Below are 21,462 nucleotides of genomic sequence, written 5' to 3' on the forward strand. Positions count from 1 at the left end.
GGAACTGTAACAATGGCAAGCTTCTGTGTGACACACTACCATCTCTATCTCCACCCTAGAAACTGAGTGCTTAGTGGAGGGGGTTGGGCAGCAGCCTGAGGCCTTCTCAGCTTAACTCTTCTGGCACATAACTATCACCTCATGAGCCAGGGCAAAGATCATCTGTGTCCCAGTATTCTAAACATGCCACACCCAACGTAAAGCCTCTGGTGGCAAAGTGGGAGCTGAGTGGAAGATGTGAACCCATACTGTTCAACTGTACTCCCCTGGGTTTTAACCTCAGCAAAAGCAGCTGGGGGCAGACCAAGAATTGTTAACATCCTGCTTTTCCCAAGAAGAGGGTTCTCCAACTGGGAGATGAGGAAAAGGGAGCCCTGTGTTCTTGGCTGCAACAGTCTGGAGTCTCCACATTAATAAGCAGAGAAGGAAGCAAGGAAGCAATCTAAGTTTAAATATCACAAACTCCCATTTCCTACAGAATTTTCACATTTCTTTGAATAGCTGTTTTTCTCATCTGCTGTTTGCTCACAGGATCATTTACAGAGGCTTTACATAAATAGTTTTAATGTTTATATTTTATTTCACATCTATTTTGTTTTACATAAGTAACTGGTGAAAATAATTATCACCAGTTTCCCTGAGGAGGGGGTAAGCACAGCTCTTCACACTATCACGCCAGTCATTCAGTTTTCTTTTTTTTTTTTTTTTGACACAGTCTGGCTCTGTTGCCCAGGCTGGAGTGAAGTGGCGCGATCTCAGCTCACTGCAACCTGTCTCCCGAGTTTTCAAGCAATTCTCCTGCCTCAACCTCCCGAGTAGCTGGGACTACAGGCACCCACCACCACACCCGGTTAATTTTTGTATTTTTAGTAGACACGGGGATCCACCACGTTGACTAGGCTGGTCTTGAACTCCTGACCTCAAGTGATCCGCCCGCCTCAGCCTCTCAAAGTGCTGGGATTACAGGCATGAGCCACTATGCCCGGCCCAGTTTTCTTTTTAACTCATAAAAATCAGTACCGTCATTTTTACATTTTTGTTTTTTAGAGATGGGATCTCACTATGTTGCCCAGACTGGTCTTGAACTCCTGGCCTCAAGCGATCCTCCCACCTCGACACTACCGAAGTGATGGGATTACAGGCATGAGTTGCCACACCCAGCCTCATTATTACTTAATTTACCCTCATTTACCATATATATATATATATATATATATATATATATTTTTTTTTTTTTTTTTTTTTTTGAGACGGAGTTTTGCTCTTGTTGCCCAGGCTCTGGAGTGCAGTGGCGCAATTTCGGCTCACTGCAACTTCTGCCTCCTGGGTTCAAGCGATTCTCCTGCTAAATTTAGCCTTCCAAGTAGCCAGGATTACAAGCAAGCACCACTACACCTGGCTAATTTTTGTACTTTTAGTAGAGATGAGGTTTCGCCATGTTGGCCAGGCTGGTCTCAAACTCCTGACCTCAGTTGATCCGCCCACCTTGGCCTCCCAAAGTCCTCGAATTACAGGTGTGAGCCACCGTGCCTGGCCTCACTTACCACACTGTCTTTGCTCACCATCTCTTCTTATGTCTTACATGTTCTTTCTGATCTTATTCTGATTCCTGGAATAAACTTTCCTAAGTTCATTTAATGAGGACATGTTGATAGTAAGCTCTTTTTATCCAAAATGTCTTTGGCCCATTTTCCTGATAGTTGTGTTTGCTACAGAATTCTAGATTGACACTTCTCAGCACATAAAATATACCACTCTCCTCTGTTTTTCACTGTTGTCAAGTAGCTGTTACACTAACTGCTGTTACTTTGTAGATAATGCTTTCTTTCTCTTGTTCTTTAAGAGGCTATTTTTAGTGGTTTGCTTATCAAGAGTTTCACTCTGGTTTCTCACGTTGTCTGTCATCTACAAATTAGCTCAATGGGTCTACAGATTGATTTATTTCCTTGATTTCCTCAAATGCAAGGATGACTTTCATCAAACTGGAAAATTTCTCAGCTAAAATACCCTAAAATATCATCCCAAACCATTCTATCATCTCTTTCTGGTAGTCTATTAGATGTTCATTGACCTTGCAAAATGTCCCTGGTGTTGAGTTTTCACACATTCTACATAATTTCTTCATCTTGGTCTTCTGGTTCATTTTCTTTTATCTGTTTTGCTTTTCATGTCTAGATGTTTCACTGTTTCCAAATCTTATTTTTCTTGTCACATGCTCTTGCTTATCCTCCACCCCCATCATTTTTTGTCTTGTTCCTTCTTAATCTTTGGATATTCTTTCATTCCTTACACATACTGTATTTCAATAAATCTAAGCCATCAAGTACTGAAAAACACATCGTTTTGTGCCAATTTAATGCTGCACTGTCATCCAAATTTTAGAGATGTTAAAAATTTTTGTGTGTCTTCGAATACTCTAATCCAGTAATTCCAAAATGTGCAGTCTTTGCAGGTCAGATTCTGTTATTAATGTATTCACAATGACTTTTCAAAACTTTGAATTTGAGTATGAGTCCAAAATTATCAGAATACTACCTATGGAAGTTATTTGAGATTGTTTAAAATGTTTCAAGAGTGTACTAACATTTGTTTTTGTTAAGGGCCCAGAATAACTTCAAACCTAACCACTTTAACTTCTTAGCTTTTCTTTTTTTTTTTTTTTTGAGACAGGGTCTTGCTGTGTTGCCCAGGCTGGAGTGCAATGGTGTGATCATTGCTTACTGCAGCATTGACTTGCCAGGCTCAAGCAATCCTCCCACCTCAACATCTCAAGTAGCTGGGGCTACAGGTATGCACCTAATATTTTTGTTAAAAATGGCATGCCTGGCTGGGCCTGGTGGCTCACGCCTGTAATCCCAGCACTTTGGGAGGCCGAGGTGGGCGATCACGAGGTCATGAGATTGAGACCATCCTGGCTAACACGGTGAAACCCCGTCTCTACTAAAAATACATAAAAATTAGCCGGGCGCGGTGGCGGGTGCCTGTAGTCCCAGCTACTCGGGAGGCTGAGGCAGAAGAATGGCGCGAACCTGGGAGGCGGAGCTTGCAGTGAGCCGAGATCGTGCCACTGCATTCCAGCCTGGGTGACAGAGCCAGACTCCGTCTCAAAAAAAAAAAAAAAAAAAATGGCATGCCTGGCTTAATTTTTAAAATGTTTTTGTACAGACATGGTCTATGTTGCCCAGGCTAGTACCCAACTCCTAGGCTCAAGCAATCCTCTCATGTTGGCCTCCTAAAGTTCTTAGCTTAATTTTTCTAACCACATTGGTAGTATGAGTTTGGCTCTAAATTGATTTGTCAGCTTGTGGATACAAATTATCAGGTGAATTTTTTCCTTCTCTCAATCCAGTTTTCTTATTTTCCACTCTGAGGTAGCATATTCTGGTGCATTCTTTCACTGAGCATATCATCTTTTGAGGTTCTAGGTTTTGGAAGACTGTCTCACTCTGAGTTCATATTAATGTTGGCCACTAGGCTTTGTTTCTCTTCTAGAGCTTAGCCCATTCCAAAGTCGTCACAAATAAAAAGACTGGGATAACTGTCAGGGAAAATGTCCCGTTTAATATTGTTATTTCTCTGGATTCATGCTTTTTTGTTCAATTCCACACTAAGCCTTTTATTTTTAAATTTCTCAAGTCTACCAAGATGTTGAAACATCAAAATACACAGTTATCTACCTTACACTAAGATTCACCAGCTGTTATTCTGCTGCATTTGCACTATCTCACATATGCTTTATACACCCACAACAGTTGTGCCTACTGGAAAACACCAAAAAGAATGACACTTCATCTCTCATTATTCCAGCATACATCTCTGAAGAAAAGGGACATTCTTCTATTCAGGCACAAAACCACTGTCACACCTAAGAAAACTATTCCATGTAAGAATTCATATACGAATTTTCTGAAATGTTCCTAAAATAGTTTAATGGCTGGGTTTAATTCAAAAGGAAATCAAAGTTCATGTAGTACATTTGATTATACTGTATTTCATTGCATTATTGATTACACTGCATTGTTTTATATACAACAGCCTCCCCACTTGTTTTGTACTTTTTAAGAATCCAAACCAGCGGTCCTGTAAATGTCCTACATTCCGATTTTGTTTAATTATTCCACGTGATTAGATTTAGGTCAAATGTTCTTGGCAAAAACGCTACACAGGTGGTGAAGTGGGGCTTTAGAGTATCTTCCTTGTTAGCTCTACGATGTGTTTAAAGATTTTCGCTTTTTAAAGAAATCTCATCCAGCATTTCAGGTATTTTGTACCATCAGGAGGGTTCTTCAGGGCATGCAGTCTGTCATACTGCCAGAAACGCATGCCCCTATGTAGTATTGCCTTTCCAGATCACTAACGGTAACATTTTCACAAATGAAAGACTGCTGATACATTTGCCACCAACTGAGGTAAGGTAATAAGAAAAGGGGATGCGGCCAGGCGCGGTGGCTCACGCTTGTAATTCCAGCACTTTGGGAGGCCGAGGCGGGTGGATCACAAGGTCAGGAGATCGAGACCACGGTGAAACCTCGTCTCTACTAAAAACACAAAAAAATTGGCCGGGCGTGGTGGCGGGCGCCTGTAGTCCCAGCTACTCGGAGAGGTTGAGGCAGGAGAATGGCGTGAACCCGGGAGGTGGAGCTTACAGTGAGCCGAGATTGCGCCACTGCACTCCAGCCTGGGCAACAGAGCAAGACTCCGTCTCAAAAAAAAAAAAAAAAAAAGGGGAAGTCTGGAGCCTAATATGGGTGGTTGTTGAGTTTTGCAGTCTAAGGATCAATTAATATAGGATTACATTAATATTTAGGGCTGAGGACAGACCTGAAAGACTTGAGTTCCAGTTTGAAAGCCTTTTCTTAGGTAGAAATTACATTTTGAACCTACCCTTTCACGGCAACAGAAGATGTGAAAAAAGAAACAATATCTGTTGAGAATTTATTGTGTGTCAACCTTGTGCTATAAATGATCTCAATTCATCTCCATATTAATTTCATGAGCTGGATATGACTATCCTCGTTTCACAAATAAGCCAAGTAAAACTCAGAGCTCTAAGTCATATTGGTAACACAAGGGTTCAACCCCAAATCTGGACAATGGCAGAACTTGTATTTTTTCCACTATATAAAATGCTTCTAGAAGGGTAACAATTATGAATTCCCATTCTGATGTTTTACTTGGTTATTCAAGGCCTTAAGCTCTGTATAATTTTTTAAAAAATCATTTCTTGAAAAAATAGTCTATACTCAATCATTCCTTCTATGTCTCATTCACCTAACCCACTGTACACTTGTTGCTGCTCAAACTGGAACAGCTTTTATCAAGGTCATCTATAACTTCTACATTGTTAAATTCAATGGCCACTTTATCTTTACTTCAACACTTGACATCAGCAACACCCCCACACCCCATCTTGAAACCTCTTTTTCATCTTCTATTATCACTCTCCTGGCTTTCCTGACTAATCCATAGGAATCCTTTGTGTTTTCTTTTCCTAGTTCTTAAATATTGTTTCCTCTGTTGTTGTAACTATTCTGCTCTTCCCATTCTACAAATTTCCTAGACAGTATCATATACTTATACTGCTTTAGTTGCCACTTATACTAGTAGCTAAACTTTGATGTTTATGGCCACCATGCACTAGATGTATTCACTGATGAATAAAAACAAATATGATACCTAACTGATGGATCTCACAGGCTCTATCTCTAGCCCAAGGGTCTCTCATGAGCACCAGAACTATAGAGACATGCACCTTAATTTTCTATTAGTAGTTCACACTCAATACATCCCAAACTGAACTCACTCCCCTGCTTCACTCATAACCTATTCCCTTCTCCTCCTCTTCCTAATTTTAATAGGTGCTAGCAACTCCATGGCTTCAATTACTGGTCCATTTTACTAAGTCTCTCAAGTTTGACTGCTATTCTCCCATTCTACTGCCAGATAGCTAATTAAGGGCTCACCTGAATTACTTAGAGCATACAACTGGGTCTCTACCTCTAATATTCTGCAGAACTCATTCTTTACTGCTACAATGACCTTTCAAAAAGGCAAATCTGATTATTTCACCCCTCCAGTCCCCACCTTGCTTAAAATTCTTCAAGGACTCCTTGTTGGCCTCAGCATAATTCCCAAACCCTTTAATATAACTTACAAGACTCTCTGCTTGAAGAGGGCTCTGCTCATTTCTGAGTGTAGTATTTTACCACTCCAACTTACACTGTTTCAGATTAACTTTCAGTTAATTAACTTTTCAGTTCCTGGAATACATACATGTTCTCTCTCACTCAGTCTTCTACATGTTGTATTCTCGTTTCACTCTTTGCCTTGTCCACTGTCCTTTTATGAGTGAAAGAAATTGCTTTCCTGGCAAAAAAGTTTGGGTTAGATCCTTTCCTACGCATTACAATTATATTCTGTTAATCCCTATCATAACATTGATTACTCTAACACAGAGTCTAAAGTCTGTGAAGGCAACGACTATATCTTGTTCACTACTGTATCTTTGGTGCCTGGCACATAGTGTAAATTTTTAAAATGATTTAAAACTATGATTACGTTTCAACTCACAGAAGAAGAAAAAAAGAAATTCATTTGAAAACTTTTTCAATTTTCTAATTTAATAGAAATAACCAAAACAATGTGGCTTTCAAACAAGGGTTTAAAACTAATCTAATACAACTTCTACAACACATTCCAGAGCATTATAACAAGAATTATTTACAGGCAGCTAATGTATTAAATAACCATGAAAAGAAAAAACTTGCTTTTATTACACACCAGCAAAAACACAGGAACGAAACAATTAGAAACTGCAACCTTGTTTTAAAAAATTAAATATGATTATTTAGAGAATACGATACCACAGAAACAGCACTTTTTAAGAATCATATTGAAGGGCAGTTAACTATGTGCAAAAATAATAGTACTAGTAGTAATAATAATAATGAGGGGAGGAGACCAATTGAAATACTGGAAGCAAGGAACTAGTAAGGCTGTGAATTTAACCCTTTCGTGTGTAGGTATGTCTACATAAAAAATTAACAGGCTTTCAAATTGCACAAACCTTTTTTATAGGCTTATCTATATGTTTCACTGTGTTTTAAAATGTAGTAGATGCCTACATTTTTCAGAACCAGGAGCAGACATGCATTCTATCCTTAAGATTGAAATTTAGGCCACACTTGAAAGGGAATATTGCAGTGGCACTTACAAAATCATTTTGGTGCCTTCCCACACATATAAATTTGGTGAATGTAAAAGAGGAACATTTTTAATTTTAAAGATCACTTTCTAGAAAAGGGCTAAACTTAACTTTGTACATTTTGTAGTTTGATATGACAAATATATCCAAATTAACTTATTTTTGAAGATAGTTTTGTTTCTCCGATACAATAAAAAATATATAAAGGACCACATAGGCAAACACAAGGAACTAAGATGAAAGAAATGCTATACATGCATTTTGACCAAGTAAAAGAAACCATTATATTCAAGAGTACGTGTTGAATCTGAAATGTCTATGTAAACTGTGGCATATAAATTTTTTTCCTTAAAAAAGTACCTTCAATTTTTTTACTCAAACACTTACTTTTAAAAAAATATGCAACTTTCCCCAATTTTTAAAATAAAATGCCACAATATATTGTCATTACTTCCAGCATACATTTAAATTTCTTAATTTTTAAAAGATAGACTGGGTGATATGCATACAAACTTTCCTATAAAATCACCATCCAGGATAGGATTCTGACATGCTATTAGGCAACAGACTTAAAGCAGTGTTATTGCTTTATCAAGGAGGAGATTAACTGTGAGAAAAAAAAAATTAAATATCCAGGTCCGGTACATGATCAAACTGTATTACACCTTGAAAATCTTGAGTCACCTTCAGCAGATCATTAACATAGATGGTACAGAAATTAAGAATTCATGGTATGAATTAAGAATCTGTTTTAACTAAGGGAGTTGGGTGCGTGGATTTTTTATAAAACTACTCACTGATCTGATGATGAGTATGCAAATAAGCAGTGCTGATTTTGACAAGAAATGAGATTTTTATATTTCACATGTTGTACATGAATGGGGGTGGGTATGGGATGTAAAAGCCAAGGGAGACGGGGCCACAGCATCTACTCCCATTTTGGATAGTAAGAGACCATTTAATAACATACGGTAGGCCACAATCCAAGGGCATAGTTGGAAGACCTGAATCTATTATCTTATTAACACTAATCACTAATAATTACATGGCAGGATACCTGCTGAGGTAATTGATAAATCTACAATTTGCACACTTATAAACCTTTTACTTCTATTTAAAAGCATTACTTATTTCAATTAACTAAAAATTCCAAAACTTGTTATCACAAAAAATGAGACAACTGACTTAGCATTACCTAAAATTCCCTTATGTTAAGATACAGAAGTCAGAAAGTACCAACTTGTTGATCCAAAAATAATAACTTCAATAGTGGATCCAATGCCTTATCATTTCTCTGTAGTAATGGTTTGATGTTTCCATATAGAGCACGACCTACAATCTAACCACACTTTAGAACTTTCACATGCTTTGCCTTATAAAGCAATTCCTTCACTCAGTGAATTGGCTGAGCCAAGTGCTGAAAACACAAATTTAGGTCAGCGGAACAGACTGAGCAATACTTTGTTCTTAGTTTTCTGATGGAAGAAGTAAATTGAAGTACAGCAAAAACTTTAAAAGCTTTTAAGAAAACATTATTATGTGGACTTTTCTCCAAATCTTCTAAAATACTGCCATTTAAACAACAAATACAAATGTGAGAGGGTATAAAAACAAACTGCCTTCAGGGACTGACAGATATTCAATTTTGTCTTTTTAAAACATAAACTAATAGGAAAACATGTATCCAAATATCAATTTAAGTTTTTATACTTTTTAACCATAGGTATATTAGAGCTGAAAAAATCATCTTAGAAACACAACGATCAGTGTGCAAGAAAAAAGCTTTAATAAAAAATCTAAAATGAATACCTTAATTTAATGGTGGCATGTTGATAGCTATTAACAGTAATTCCTCAGCAGTATAAATTATCTTAACAGAAGTGGAGGCTATTAAATTTTGACAAAAAAGTGGCTTTTAAATTGCTTTAACCAATCTTAAATTAAAACCAAAAAAACCTAAAAACTCTACCTAACATGTAATTTTAAGGGAGCACAATTATTTTTTAAGGCCCCAAATACTGAAAAATATTTACTTAAAATGTGTTTCTCCCCTCAGTTGGCAGAATCTATTTATGACTCATTATCTACAATTTTTTTAAAAGGATCCATTTGAAGAGCAATACAAAATATTAAAATTCAAAGGCCTGACAAAATGAAGTTATACTGCTGCTATTCCTCACTTTCCAAAAATGTGCCCTTAGATATATGTCTACTTACAAACTGAAATCATGGATTTTGTGAAAAAAGAGGGAAATAGGCATAGGCATAAGTATTTTTAAATAATTTTCTCCCTCTTATTAAAAAACTTTTTTAGGAATTTAAAATTTGAGTAAAACGTTTCAACAGTTTGGTATATTTTCAAAGGCTTAAATTATTTTTAAAAAATTGAAAGAAAAGTGAAAAGGAAGCCAGGAATAAAGTAAATCAATAGCAATAATAAAATCAATACTCTTTAAATACACAACCAGAAAGCCTAAATCATATTCCTGTTTACCCCCACCCCTTGTTAAGAAAAGAAAAACAACCCAAAGGAATTTGTATAATAATTTCTTTAGAGCACTTTATTTGATTCAATATGCACTAAAAAATATTGACCTCTTAGACAATTACGTGAAATAATTTTCTGAGTAGTCTACTCTCTGAACTGCTTAAACTGAATTTTTAAAAAGGCAAATAAACGATTTGCCACAAATCTGCTGACTTCTGAAAAATATCTAATGGCAAATTCTTCTATTTTGGTCTCTGAATATTCTAATGTGTCCATACAAAAGTAGGACTAAAATCTTTAATCAAACAAAAGAGAAGCCTGTAACAGTGCAGAACACACATTTTGAATCTGAGCATCACAAATGAAGAAAAGAAAAATGAACCAGAGCCAAGTTGGTTTATCGGCCTCGGGTGCTGTAATTGGGGTGGTAAAGGTGGGTTTACTCCAGTAACCATTCAAGTGGGGATTGGCTCATTTTCAGGATTTACTTACAGGTCTCTTCTAAGTCCTTTAAGCCCCCAGTCCATGCAAATGTCCCACTTGGTGGACAGATGAGTAATCTAACCCCACCGGGTTTATTTCAATATTTCGATATTTCAGTAATAAGCTGCTTCTGAAGATTTTTTGAGAAGTCTGTTCTCTATTAAAATAAGATAGAACCTCAAAATATGAATGTGAACATTAGAAATAGACAGCATATATTACAAATCCATTCTTGATAGGAACATTAGTAAGAATACACATTAGCTTAAAAAACAGGCTCAGCAAATGTTGCTGATCTGCCAAAAGTTTTAGTTCACTATTTACAAATAAGACAAAGTGAAATACAGAAAATTTTACACATTTGGTAGTTGACAGATACTGTTTGCCAATAGTGGTCTATCAGAAAACTGACATGAAGGAAGACTGGAAGAGAGCCAGTTGTCACCTTCTCAAATTTAAATGTACAGAAAACTAGATTAATTTTGAAACAAACATTCTGCCTTTCATGGGAATAACTGTATGATCACATGATTTGATTGGGAAGTACAATTGTGAGGAAGTGTTTTCTGGAAACGACTACTATAACTCTAAATAATCCACTAATGAAAAGTTACCATTTTTGTTTCAGTAGACCATTGAAGTTGATTAAATGATAACTAGTGGTCGTGTTTCCTAAACCCTAAGTATGAGTAGAAAATAAAACCACTGCTTTGTTCTTTATATCAATTTTAAAACTAAGACCCAACAGCATAAAAATGAGAAAAAATATAATGGCATGATTCAATGCAAATCTGCACTGACATTAAAGTAGAATCTGAGCTACTTGGGTTTTTAACTAGAAAACAACCTGATATGTATGTGTGTGAAGGGGGAGGGTTAAAAGTTGTTTTAATAACTGTGTGACCTAGTCCAAAAAGAAAATTTATCAAGTGACACGAGCCTCAAGTATTTACTCGTACACCAAGTATCCTGCACCAATCAATAGCACACAATCATCATTTGCCATTTCTAACAATCAGAGAATCATCCTCATTAGAACAAAAATCCTCAAATCATTTCACTTTTGCTTTTAAAGTTACAAAGAGTTCTCTCCCCCTTTCTTGACAAGAATGTGTTTCTGTCCATTATTTCAATCTAATACTGTGTAAAAGCTATCAGCTTCTTCAAGGAGGTGCCCACTGTAGGCAGGATATTCCAGCAACACTTTAAAGTTTTCTGGGTTTTCTTTTTTTTTCTTTTTTTTTTTTTAAACAATTGATTTAAATCCATGTCATTTTACTTTATATGTACTGGTCTCTCATCTGACTTTAGGCGTTTTCTGCGGGGCTGTATAAAGTCTTCATCAGAGTCCTCAGTTACCTCACCATCATCCTCTTCCTGCTCAAACTCTGGCAAAGGTGCGAAGGTCCTGTCTGAGTAGATCTCTGTGAGTTTATCTTCAAAGTACAATGCAACTGCTTTCCCTGCCTGAGCTACTTCTGAATCAGCCTGCAAGCAAAAGATAGGAATATTCACCTATTGGTAATGCATATTCCTTCACCAAGTTTGCATGGTCTGAAAAGCTTACCTTCAAATTAATCTCTTGTGTGTCTGCATAAACTTGAACAACTTTCATCATCTAAAAAGGATACCAGAGTCAAAAAAAAAAAAGGGAAATTATAATCCTTTCTAAAGTTATGAGACTGCATAGGATTGGCGACGAAAAGTCAGCCATACTAGGGAGAACAAATTGCTACAACCAGATAAAGTGCTTTTCTAAAATTCTACAGAACATGGAACCATTTTCTTTACAAAGCCCTGTTACTAAAGCTACTGTGAAACCTCAGTAATTGTCTTATTTTGAATTATCAAGGTCAATCTGAATAGGAATTGGTCTGAACACATCAATCTATTCAAGAGAAAAGTATTTGTGAAGCTAATTATATAAGAAACGTTGCTTTAAAAAACTGACAAACTTTCAACAAACCACTTAATAAAAATTCTATCTGTATAGCAATATGTTAATCATAAACTATCTAACTATTACTGAGGCAGGTAACATGGGTCTTCTTATCAACTATAGTTCATGAAAGCATATTTATTTGAAAATAATTTAACTGCACTGAAAAATAAGACAGAATTTGGGACTATAGTTTCTAAATATAACTTCAAACTAGTGAGATTTTACTAATATACTCTGTGTCATACTGCTATAAAGGTGACTTAGAATTTTCACCTTATAAGGATTTTGTTTTGTTTTTAATTTTAAAATGCCATCTGGATGCTTCCAGAGGCAGCTATAGGAATACATTACAGGATCCAGTGTGATTTATTTTAGTAATAATCATATGGCAACCAAATTACATCAGCAATAAAGAGACTTTAGTATTAATCTTTTAAAAGATTTTGTGGATTCTCATTAAATTCCATGTTCTTCTCCTATAATGAAACTCTTCCATAACAATAATAGAATCGATTTTATCCCTAATAAAAACAATTTCCCTGAAACAGGTATATAATACATTTCTTCTCAAGGCATGGCTAACTCAACCTTACCCTCAAAAAAAAAAAAAAAACAAAAAAACAAAAAACTCCCCAAACCAAAAAACATAACCAAAATTAATGAAAGTCACACTGCTGAAATAAGAAAACTTAGTATTATACACTCTGGGCTACTATTCAAGATGGGTCACCAGAGATTAGTTTGTTATTTTAAGGTTCTACATTTATGTTGTCAATAATAAAATGCAAGGACATGGGTACAGATACTTTCTTAACAGTACCCAAAATGTAAGCTGTTTATAATCATACTCCACAAAATATACTTAACTACTGACAGTACTTTCCATACTTATGCCAATTCTCAACTCATTTAGAAAAGGATATTTGATAATATTCTTAATTTATTATATTTAAGTATATACTCCAAATCACACACAGTAAATTTTCTTCACTGGAGCTGTTAATAAAATCAGATGTTACTTTTGACAGGACTTTAGCAGAAAAAACAATTTTAATAAAATTAAAGTCAGCAGAAAAAATAAAACAAGGAAACAAACAAAAACTAACAAATCAAGACTCTATAGGTTGGAAGTTAACATACTTCATTAAACCTTTCACAGTTCTTGAAGATCAAACGGACATCGGCCACAAAGTCATCTGGGATTTGGTAGTGTTGGGAATGTTTTTTCTGAAGCTTCTTTTTCACGGTGGATAAATCCATTGGTTTCTTTATAATTTTATAGTAGTTTGGTATCTAAAATAAGCACATAATGGCAAATAAGAATTCTCCAAAAATGCCAAACTGTTTAATTTGAAAATGCATAGCGTATTAAATTTAGGGAAAAAAATTATTACAGAGCCAGCTGCTTGCAAATTTTGAGTATAGACGTGTGTACTTTACATCTTCATGAAAACCAAATCTTATGCAGCATATGTGCCAATCTTCATGGTTAGTCCAAGTCCCCAAAGTCCTACTTTTAATAATAAGATTTGGAAAGAAAGCAATTAGCAAGGGTAACCAACCAGTTGCCTTGAGGCAACATTTGACTTACCAGAATTTTATGACTCCTTAAGAGTTTTTCTTTTTTTTTAAAGAAAAAAATTTACAAAGTATATTAATGTTACAATTAGAATATGATGTGTTTTGGAAAACATCACAGGGAATATCATTTACATCACGAAGTCTTCACTTAGTAACAGAGGAAGACTATTAGAACGTAAGAAAAATTTACTAACTTTATTAACCATTTAGTGTTCACGCTAGGGAATTCTGACCCCAACCCTGGCAAAAAATTTCTACCCTTGGGATAAAAGTAAAGTTACAGAAGCTATTTTATTGATTGATTGACTAATTGATTTTTGAGATGGAGTCTTGCTCTGTCGCCCAGGCTTGAGTGCAGTGGCGTGATTGTGGCTCATTGCCACCTCCACCCCCTGGCAATTATCCTGCCTCAGCCTCCTTAGCAGTTGGGATTACAGGTATGCACTACCACGCCCAGCTCATTTTTGTATCTTCAGTAGAGAGGGGGTTTCACCATGTTGGCCAGGCTGGTCTTGAACTCCTGACCTCAGGTGATCTGCCTGCCAGGCCTCCCAAAATGATGGGATTACAGGCATGAGCCACCATGCCCGGCCAAGAAGCTACTTTAATAGTCCACAAAAAGAAAACATTTGAAAGTCATTTTCTACTTTAAAATCCCTGCACTTAAAGATGAGACAAATTTTCCAGAAACAGATGATTACTGCTTGTACAAAACATCTTCCTTCTGTCTATACCTTTTGTGATTTAAAATTCATTTCTCAGACTACCCAGTAAACAAGTCAACTACCATTTAATATTCTCTAACAGGCCTGGTATGTAATAATGTACTATTCAACAACTGATGGCTAGCAATAAAATGTGTGTAGAATATTCTTACCCCACTTATTAGGCACCAAACACCTCTAATCTTCCTTTTATTGTGGCATTTTAGAGCCTTTATTCCTTACAAAAGTCAATGACTACAGACTATGCTAAACATTTTACATAGCTTATCTTATATAATCCTCAGGACAACCCAATGAGGTAAAAAAATCATGTCAGAAAACTTGAGTCTTAGAGAGGTGGAAGATCTTATTCCAGAAGGCTGAGGTGTAACACAAGCTTAGTCTAAGGCTATACTTTTTTTTTTTTTTTTTTGAGACACAGTCTCGCTCTGTCGCCCAGGCTGGAGTGCAGTGGGGCAATCTTGGCTCACTGCAAGCTCCGCCTCCCGGGTTCACGCCATTCTCCTGCCTCAGCCTCCGAGTAGCTGGGACTACAGGCGCCCGCCACCGTGCCCAGCTAATTTTTTTGTATTTTTAGTAGACACAGGGTTTCATCATGGTCTCTATTTCCTGACCTTGTGATCCGCCCGCCTCGGCCTCCCAAAGTGCTGGGATTACAGGCGTGAGCCACCGCACCCGGCCGCCAGAGCCCATACTCTTAAGTATTATGAGACTTCCCCACCGAGCTACTAAGGTAGGCAACTCACCGAAGCAGGAACAGGCTCCTGGAATTCAATACTTAATTCGTGGCAATAGAGGTAAAGCAGAAGACGTTCACATTTCTGGCCCAAACAAGGAAAGGAAAGCACATGAAATATTTTTCTCCTAATAAAACATTCTCGAGAATGAGAACTATATCACCACAAAGTTTGATTACAACAAACTGAACACAAGCCCCCTGTTTACTAGATACTCAACTAAACATAAACACCCAAAGAAAATTCCCTTGCTTCTCATTTTGTTTTCAGACTATCTTTTGTTCTACTTTAAATAAGAATGGAAGATAACTAAGGTAATTTATGGAAGGGAGTCACAAAAGCAACATCTAACACTTTGTGCAAAAACTTATAAATTACTTGGTAATAAATAAGTAAATAAATTATCACTATTGCTCCTCATGGTAATTCCTTAGACAGGCAAGACAAATGTTGGAAGTTATTATCCCTTTTCTTCAAATGACTCCAGTCAGGTTCAAAATAAAAATGGCCTTCTCAATCTAACTCCAAAAATATTTTTTTACCCAATCATGATTAAACTGAAATGCATTTTACATTCACAGTCTTCTATTTATCTAAACTTCTTTTAATACAAGTTTGTATACCCTAAACATGTATCTTGTCTTCACAGATAGTGGATGAGGGTTTTTACCAGTATATACACCAGAGTAGAGCCAAACTTAATTCTAATGACTGCACGACAATGCAAAAGATTCTGTCTTTGGGAATCAGACTGCAGGCCAGATTGGTAAAAATCTGAGTAAAGTAAGGAGAGAGTTTCCATTTTTAATATGATGAGAAGCTATTAGAGGATTTTAAGCAAGGAAATGATAGACTTGTTCACTTTTTAAAAAAGAACACTGTTTAATACAGAAAACAAACTATAAAGGTCAACAGCAGAAGCGGGGAGAGCAGTTAAGAGATCATTACAATAGTCCAGATGAGAAATTATGATGTAAGGTAAGAAAATGGTATTATAGTTATTATTATTTCATTTCTAATAGGTGTCTAACCTGAGCAACAGAAATGAATGGTGGTATCATTCAGTTAAAGGGAATACTGGGGGAGGAATACAGTTTTTTATGTCATTATTTGCTTGGTTTTGTGTTTGGAAGGAGAGGATTAGAAACTAAGATTTTAGTTGGGACATGTTAAGTTTGAGGAATCTGGATAGAAGGGTCTGTAGTTCAGGGTTAGAGGAAAAAAAGACCAGAAATCATCAATATACCATCAGATGACAGGATTAAAAATTAAATGTTATCAGGTTTTGTGTATGCTACACAGAAAAAAAAAAGGTGTATGTATAGGCAGACAACTACTGAATCCCAGTGACAAATCAACTTATTTGACACTTACCCTTTGGTCCACGGGGCTTAATCCCTGCGCAGTTTTCCCCTTCTTACTATGTTGCAAATTATCACAATCATATTCAACTTCTGGCTTTCCAATATCTCTACAAAATGTGCATATCCAGTCCCCACTAGACAGGGAAATAGGCAATTAGTCCACATAATTGTAAGAAAGCCTGCTCTAGAAAAGCTACTTCCCTAGACAGGGGCCTGGTTTATTTTCTTAATAATTTTTTGAAAAAAGGGAGGTTTTATAGTTGTGAAATCTCATCAGGTGAAGTCATGTGATAAAAACTCCTCTAAACTTTCCTAGTCATGCATCAATTGATTACTTTCTGGAATGCATTATAAAAATGGCATCTCCGCATTAAAAGGGGGGTCTCTTAGTAGTGATGAGCAGTACTTGCAGCATAAGGCCTAAGACCAATTCTCTCAGGTCCCAATATCACCATTATTTATGAATAAGAAGAGCACAGGTTACAGAGTTTCTCAGGTATCTTGTACTGTTTTGGCATGTATTAAAATACCACAAGTAAATCAGTTCTTTTTTCATGGTCAAAACCTAGAACACACACACACATACCTGCAGGCACAAGCACATGTATATATACCTCCCTTTTTTTGGAGACAGAATCTCCCCCTCGCCCAGGCTGGAGTGCAGTGGCATAATCTTGGTTCACTGCAACCTCCGCCTCTCAGGTTCAAGCGATTCTTGTACCCCAGCCCCCCTAAGTAGCTGGGATTACAGGTGTGCACCATCATGACCAGATGATTTTTGTATTTTTTTTGGGACACAGTTTCACTCGGTCCTCCAGGCTGGAGTACAGTGGCACGATCCTGGCTCACTCCAACCTCGGCCTCCTGAGTTCAAGCGATTCTCATGCCTCAGCCTCCTAAGTAGCTGGGATCACAAGGGCCTGCTACCATGCCCAACTAACTTTTGTATTATTTTGTAATATTTGTATGGGGTTTCACCATGTTGACCAGGCAACTCCTGACCTCAGGTGATCTGCCTACCTCGGCCTCCCAAAGTGCTGAGATTACAGGCACCCACCACCATGCCTGGCCAATTTTTGTATTTTTAGTAGAGATTGGGTTTTTTCACCATGGTGGCCAGGCTGGTCTCAAACTCCTGGCCTCAAGTGATCCACCTGCTTTGGCCTCCCAAAGTGCTGGGATTACAGGCGTGAGCCACTGTGCCCGGCTACCTCCTATCTTTTAACCCTGCCAAGTATATACTTTGTTTTTATCAGGATTTCTTATCAAACTATGAATTCTAAAATGATTTGCTCCCTCTCTCTATATAAATAGATATATGGAGATATATAGAGAGATACATACATAGATCCTAAATCTAGGGATTGTACTAACCAATCTATTTGTTTTTCTATTTTAGAGACGGAGTCTTGCTCTGTCACCCAGGCTAGAGTGCAGTGGGGCAATCTCGGCTCATGACAACCTCTGCTTCCCAGGTTCAAGCAATTCTCCTGGCTCAGCTCTCCAAGTAACTGGGACTACAAGGTGCATGCCACAATGCCCAGCTAAGTTTTTTTTGTTTTGTTTTGTTTTGTTTTGTATTTTTAGTAGAGACGGGGTTTTGCCATGTTGGCCAGGCTGGTCTCAAACTCCTGACCTCAAGTGCTCCACCTGCCTCAGCCTCCCAAAGTGCTGGGATTACAGGTGTGAGCTACCACGCCTGGCTAATTTGCGCCAACATTTTACAATCCTTTCAAAGCATTTGCCATTGAAAGAAGGCATTCAGTGGCAAAATTCTGACATTCCAGTAAATATTACTACCCAAAGAAAATTCTTAATTTCAAGATCAAAGTGCCAATGCTTTTCTTTTCTAAGTAAGAGTAAAGAAAAAGAAGGTCCTTATTATATCTCTAGCAAATAACTATCTCCAAAGACTTAGGTAAGAAATTACAATTCTTCAGAAAAGTATTCTGGCACTGTTTAAATATCTACTAGTTTTCTAATCCAAAAGGTTGATGCTTTCAAAGAGGGCACTATTATTCAATTAAAGTTACTGCTTCTCAGGAATTTGAGAAGATATATCTTTTTTTTTTTTAAATTTATAGCAAGAGAAAAGCTGTGTTTACCCCAAGAATACTGATTTACTTTCGCTAAAAAGAAATTGGGGGACAAGAGAGGAAGGAGAAGACTGAAAAAAACAAGTATGACTCTACTATTTTATGGTCTCTGAAATCAGAGACAAGAGATTGCATGAACATAAAATATTAAATGGAAGGGAAGAACTACAGCTCTTCTAAACCAAAACCTACCACTTGTAGATGCAAAAACTGATCCCTGATAACTAGTGAATTGCCCAAGCTTACTACAGAATTAGAACCAGACTACAGGTTTTGTAACTTTAGACCCCTCTTAATTTAGAGTTTTATCTATTTTCCTTATACTGAATATAAACTAAAGGCCAGGAGATGAAATCTACTCTTTAACATTAATGTACTACTTAGATCTTAGATATTTTATTGTTAGTTTCTCTGGAAGCTAATACCAAAAGAATAACAGGCTCCTTGTTTTACAGAAATACTATGCACTGGTTAGAAGGCCATGTGCCCTGAACAATCTTCTGTTATTTATTTTTAGCTTATGAAAATCAACACCAAAAATCAATTATTTCACTGGTACCTTGGAAAGCTAAGTAGTGTTGGAACATGACAAGTTAGATGAAAGACCTTTGGACATTTTTCGCAGCACAAGAGATCTCCTCCATTTTGGCAGACAGCACACCAGTCTTCATTTGGGTCATCATCTTTATTGTTGCCATCTCCTCCAATCCTTGCCGACCTGTGCATGAGGCTTCGAATTGGGGACTTTCCATTAACAAGGCTGCTGAGCCCTGACTGTTTGCAGCTTTCATTCATATCTGCAGGTTCAGTTTTCACATGGTTTTCCAGGCTTGCCAATGCATCCAACTCACTTTCTAGATGCAGGTTGGTTGAGAGAGGCGGTGTCAAGCTACTCTCAGGACTGCTCAACTAAAACAAAACGATGACAAATTCTTGAAGAATCATTTAATCTTTATTGTATGCCGTATGTGTATTTAAAAGTTATGTGAATATGCATATAGATATACTGATGTAACAAATTTATTTTATAGATCACAATAGTGCCATAAAGAAATGACAATAACCCCAAAATTATTCAGGCACACTAACATATATGATTTTAAGGGGTCTGCCCCTCTGATAATGTCTCACTCAGATAATAATTAATTAAACTGTTAAGCTATCGATTGGGAAGTGAGCATAGGGTTATACTTTTCCTTGAGAGAGCTAATTATGGCACACTCCTTTTCACATACAGAATCTTTTGCATAGCATTTTAGAAGCATTCTATAATATTCTTCTGCTCACCCATCATTCTACTATATTGTAGGAAGGTTGCAACAACATAAAAGAAATCGTTCACCACCCTTGGTACCCATTTTTTTTTATGGGGGTACTTTCTAAACCAAGTTCTGGATGAAGAGGTAACAGTACTCCAAAACCAAGGCTGAATCTCTTGCTCTCTGAATCTATATATACTGTGTTAAATATACTAATACCTTGAGATGAATTCCTATGTGCCAACCATATAAAAAAGCAAAAAGAAGCCCGGTCAGAAAGAGAAAACAAAAATCAAAATATTTAAACCAAGAGGGGCTTGGCCTTCCTTCATTCTGTATTAGAAATTTTACAAAATGTTCCACTCAAGGGAACTCCAGAATGATTAGTAATACATAAGCCAAAAGACAATCTTCCTATCACAAATCTCTGATCAATAAATTTCTTTTCTGTCAGCAATCTTAATGCTGAGCTCACAGGTCCAGGAGAATCCCAAAGATCTTTTGTGGCCTGAGATTCAATGTGACTATTGAAATAGTAATTTCAGGACAAGATACAATCTGATTTAGCATCATGGGAAGAATATTGACTAAATACAAATTCAAAGATAATTTCAAATGAGTACTTAATACAATTAAGTCTTTTCTGATTAATTACAGCTGACTCTTAGACAAAAAAGTTGAGTTAGAAAAAGACATATCTGGCTTGTGCCAGGCATGAAATTTCAAAAATAAATAAATGTTTCTAGAACCACTACTTAGTCTTAATATACTCAGAGCTGAAAGAATCAATGAAGTGATGTCTTTAAGTCCCTGTCAGACCCCAGTAGGAGCTTACCATGCAAGCACTCCTCCTGCCATCCTCTGTTTTTTCTTGTTTTACACCTCCTGAAAAGCTACATATTTCATCTTCAGTCCCAGGTTCTTGCTTGACCTTCACCTGATCAGATTTGAAACTAAGACTTGTCTTCTCAGCAGTTCTTCCTGATGATCCACAGCTAATAAGAAACAACAAATAAAGATCACATACGTTTGACTATATGGCATAAAAACAATTATATGAAAAGTAATGTTCACTAAAGTGAAGACAACAGACAATTAACTTTATAGAAGGATACCTCATAATGTAGTTAAGGGGAATGTGGTATAAAGCCTAGCTTAAAACTCTTTAAAATTATGCAGCAACTTTCAGAAGACCCTAAAAACACATTTTATGGTTTGAAGCACTTCTATCTACACACACACACACACACACACACACACACACACACACTCCTATTTCTTAGCTCTGTCCACTGAAAAGGCCTAAGAAACAATGAGCAATTCAGTAGCAATGAGTGCTATTAGTACTAGAATATTATCCTCAAACACCATTTTCCTGCTTTCCTGCTAACACTACCAGAACTTCCTGGGAAAGTGGCTGATTCCAAGTCTGAAGCAAGAAATGTACAAAATGAACCTGAAACACTGTTTCACAGGAAACACGGAAGCTTAAAAAAGACTGCTGTGATTACAGCCAAAGGACTAAGGAGCAAGCCTGAGAAAGCTCTGACAGGCCAAAGATAGAATAATGTAAGTGTTCAATA

General features: G+C 36.8%; 1 protein-coding gene across 4 annotated transcripts in view; it reads right to left on the reverse strand.

Moving 5' to 3' along the window:
• Positions 1-6,599: 6,599 nt before the first annotated feature.
• The window catches only part of TRIM33 (tripartite motif containing 33), a 125,579-nt gene continuing 110,716 nt past the window's right edge, over positions 6,600-21,462 (reverse strand). For 2 of the 4 annotated variants that reach the window (XM_063625812.1, XM_063625810.1), the window contains 7 exons: positions 20,715-20,874; positions 19,180-19,529; positions 16,535-16,658; positions 15,170-15,244; positions 13,258-13,410; positions 11,743-11,793; positions 6,600-11,663 (listed from right to left, as the gene is read on the reverse strand). In XM_063625812.1, the coding sequence (XP_063481882.1) occupies positions 11,451-11,663; positions 11,743-11,793; positions 13,258-13,410; positions 15,170-15,244; positions 16,535-16,658; positions 19,180-19,529; positions 20,715-20,874 (1,126 nt within the window). In that variant the 3' untranslated portion in view covers positions 6,600-11,450. The remainder of the gene's footprint in view (positions 11,664-11,742; positions 11,794-13,257; positions 13,411-15,169; positions 15,245-16,534; positions 16,659-19,179; positions 19,530-20,714; positions 20,875-21,462) is intronic. The other 2 variants (XM_063625813.1, XM_063625811.1) reach the window with 1 other exon arrangement.

Source organism: Symphalangus syndactylus, chromosome 12 (assembly GCF_028878055.3).
Source record: "Symphalangus syndactylus isolate Jambi chromosome 12, NHGRI_mSymSyn1-v2.1_pri, whole genome shotgun sequence".
In the NCBI taxonomy this organism is placed as follows: Eukaryota; Metazoa; Chordata; class Mammalia; order Primates; family Hylobatidae; genus Symphalangus; species Symphalangus syndactylus.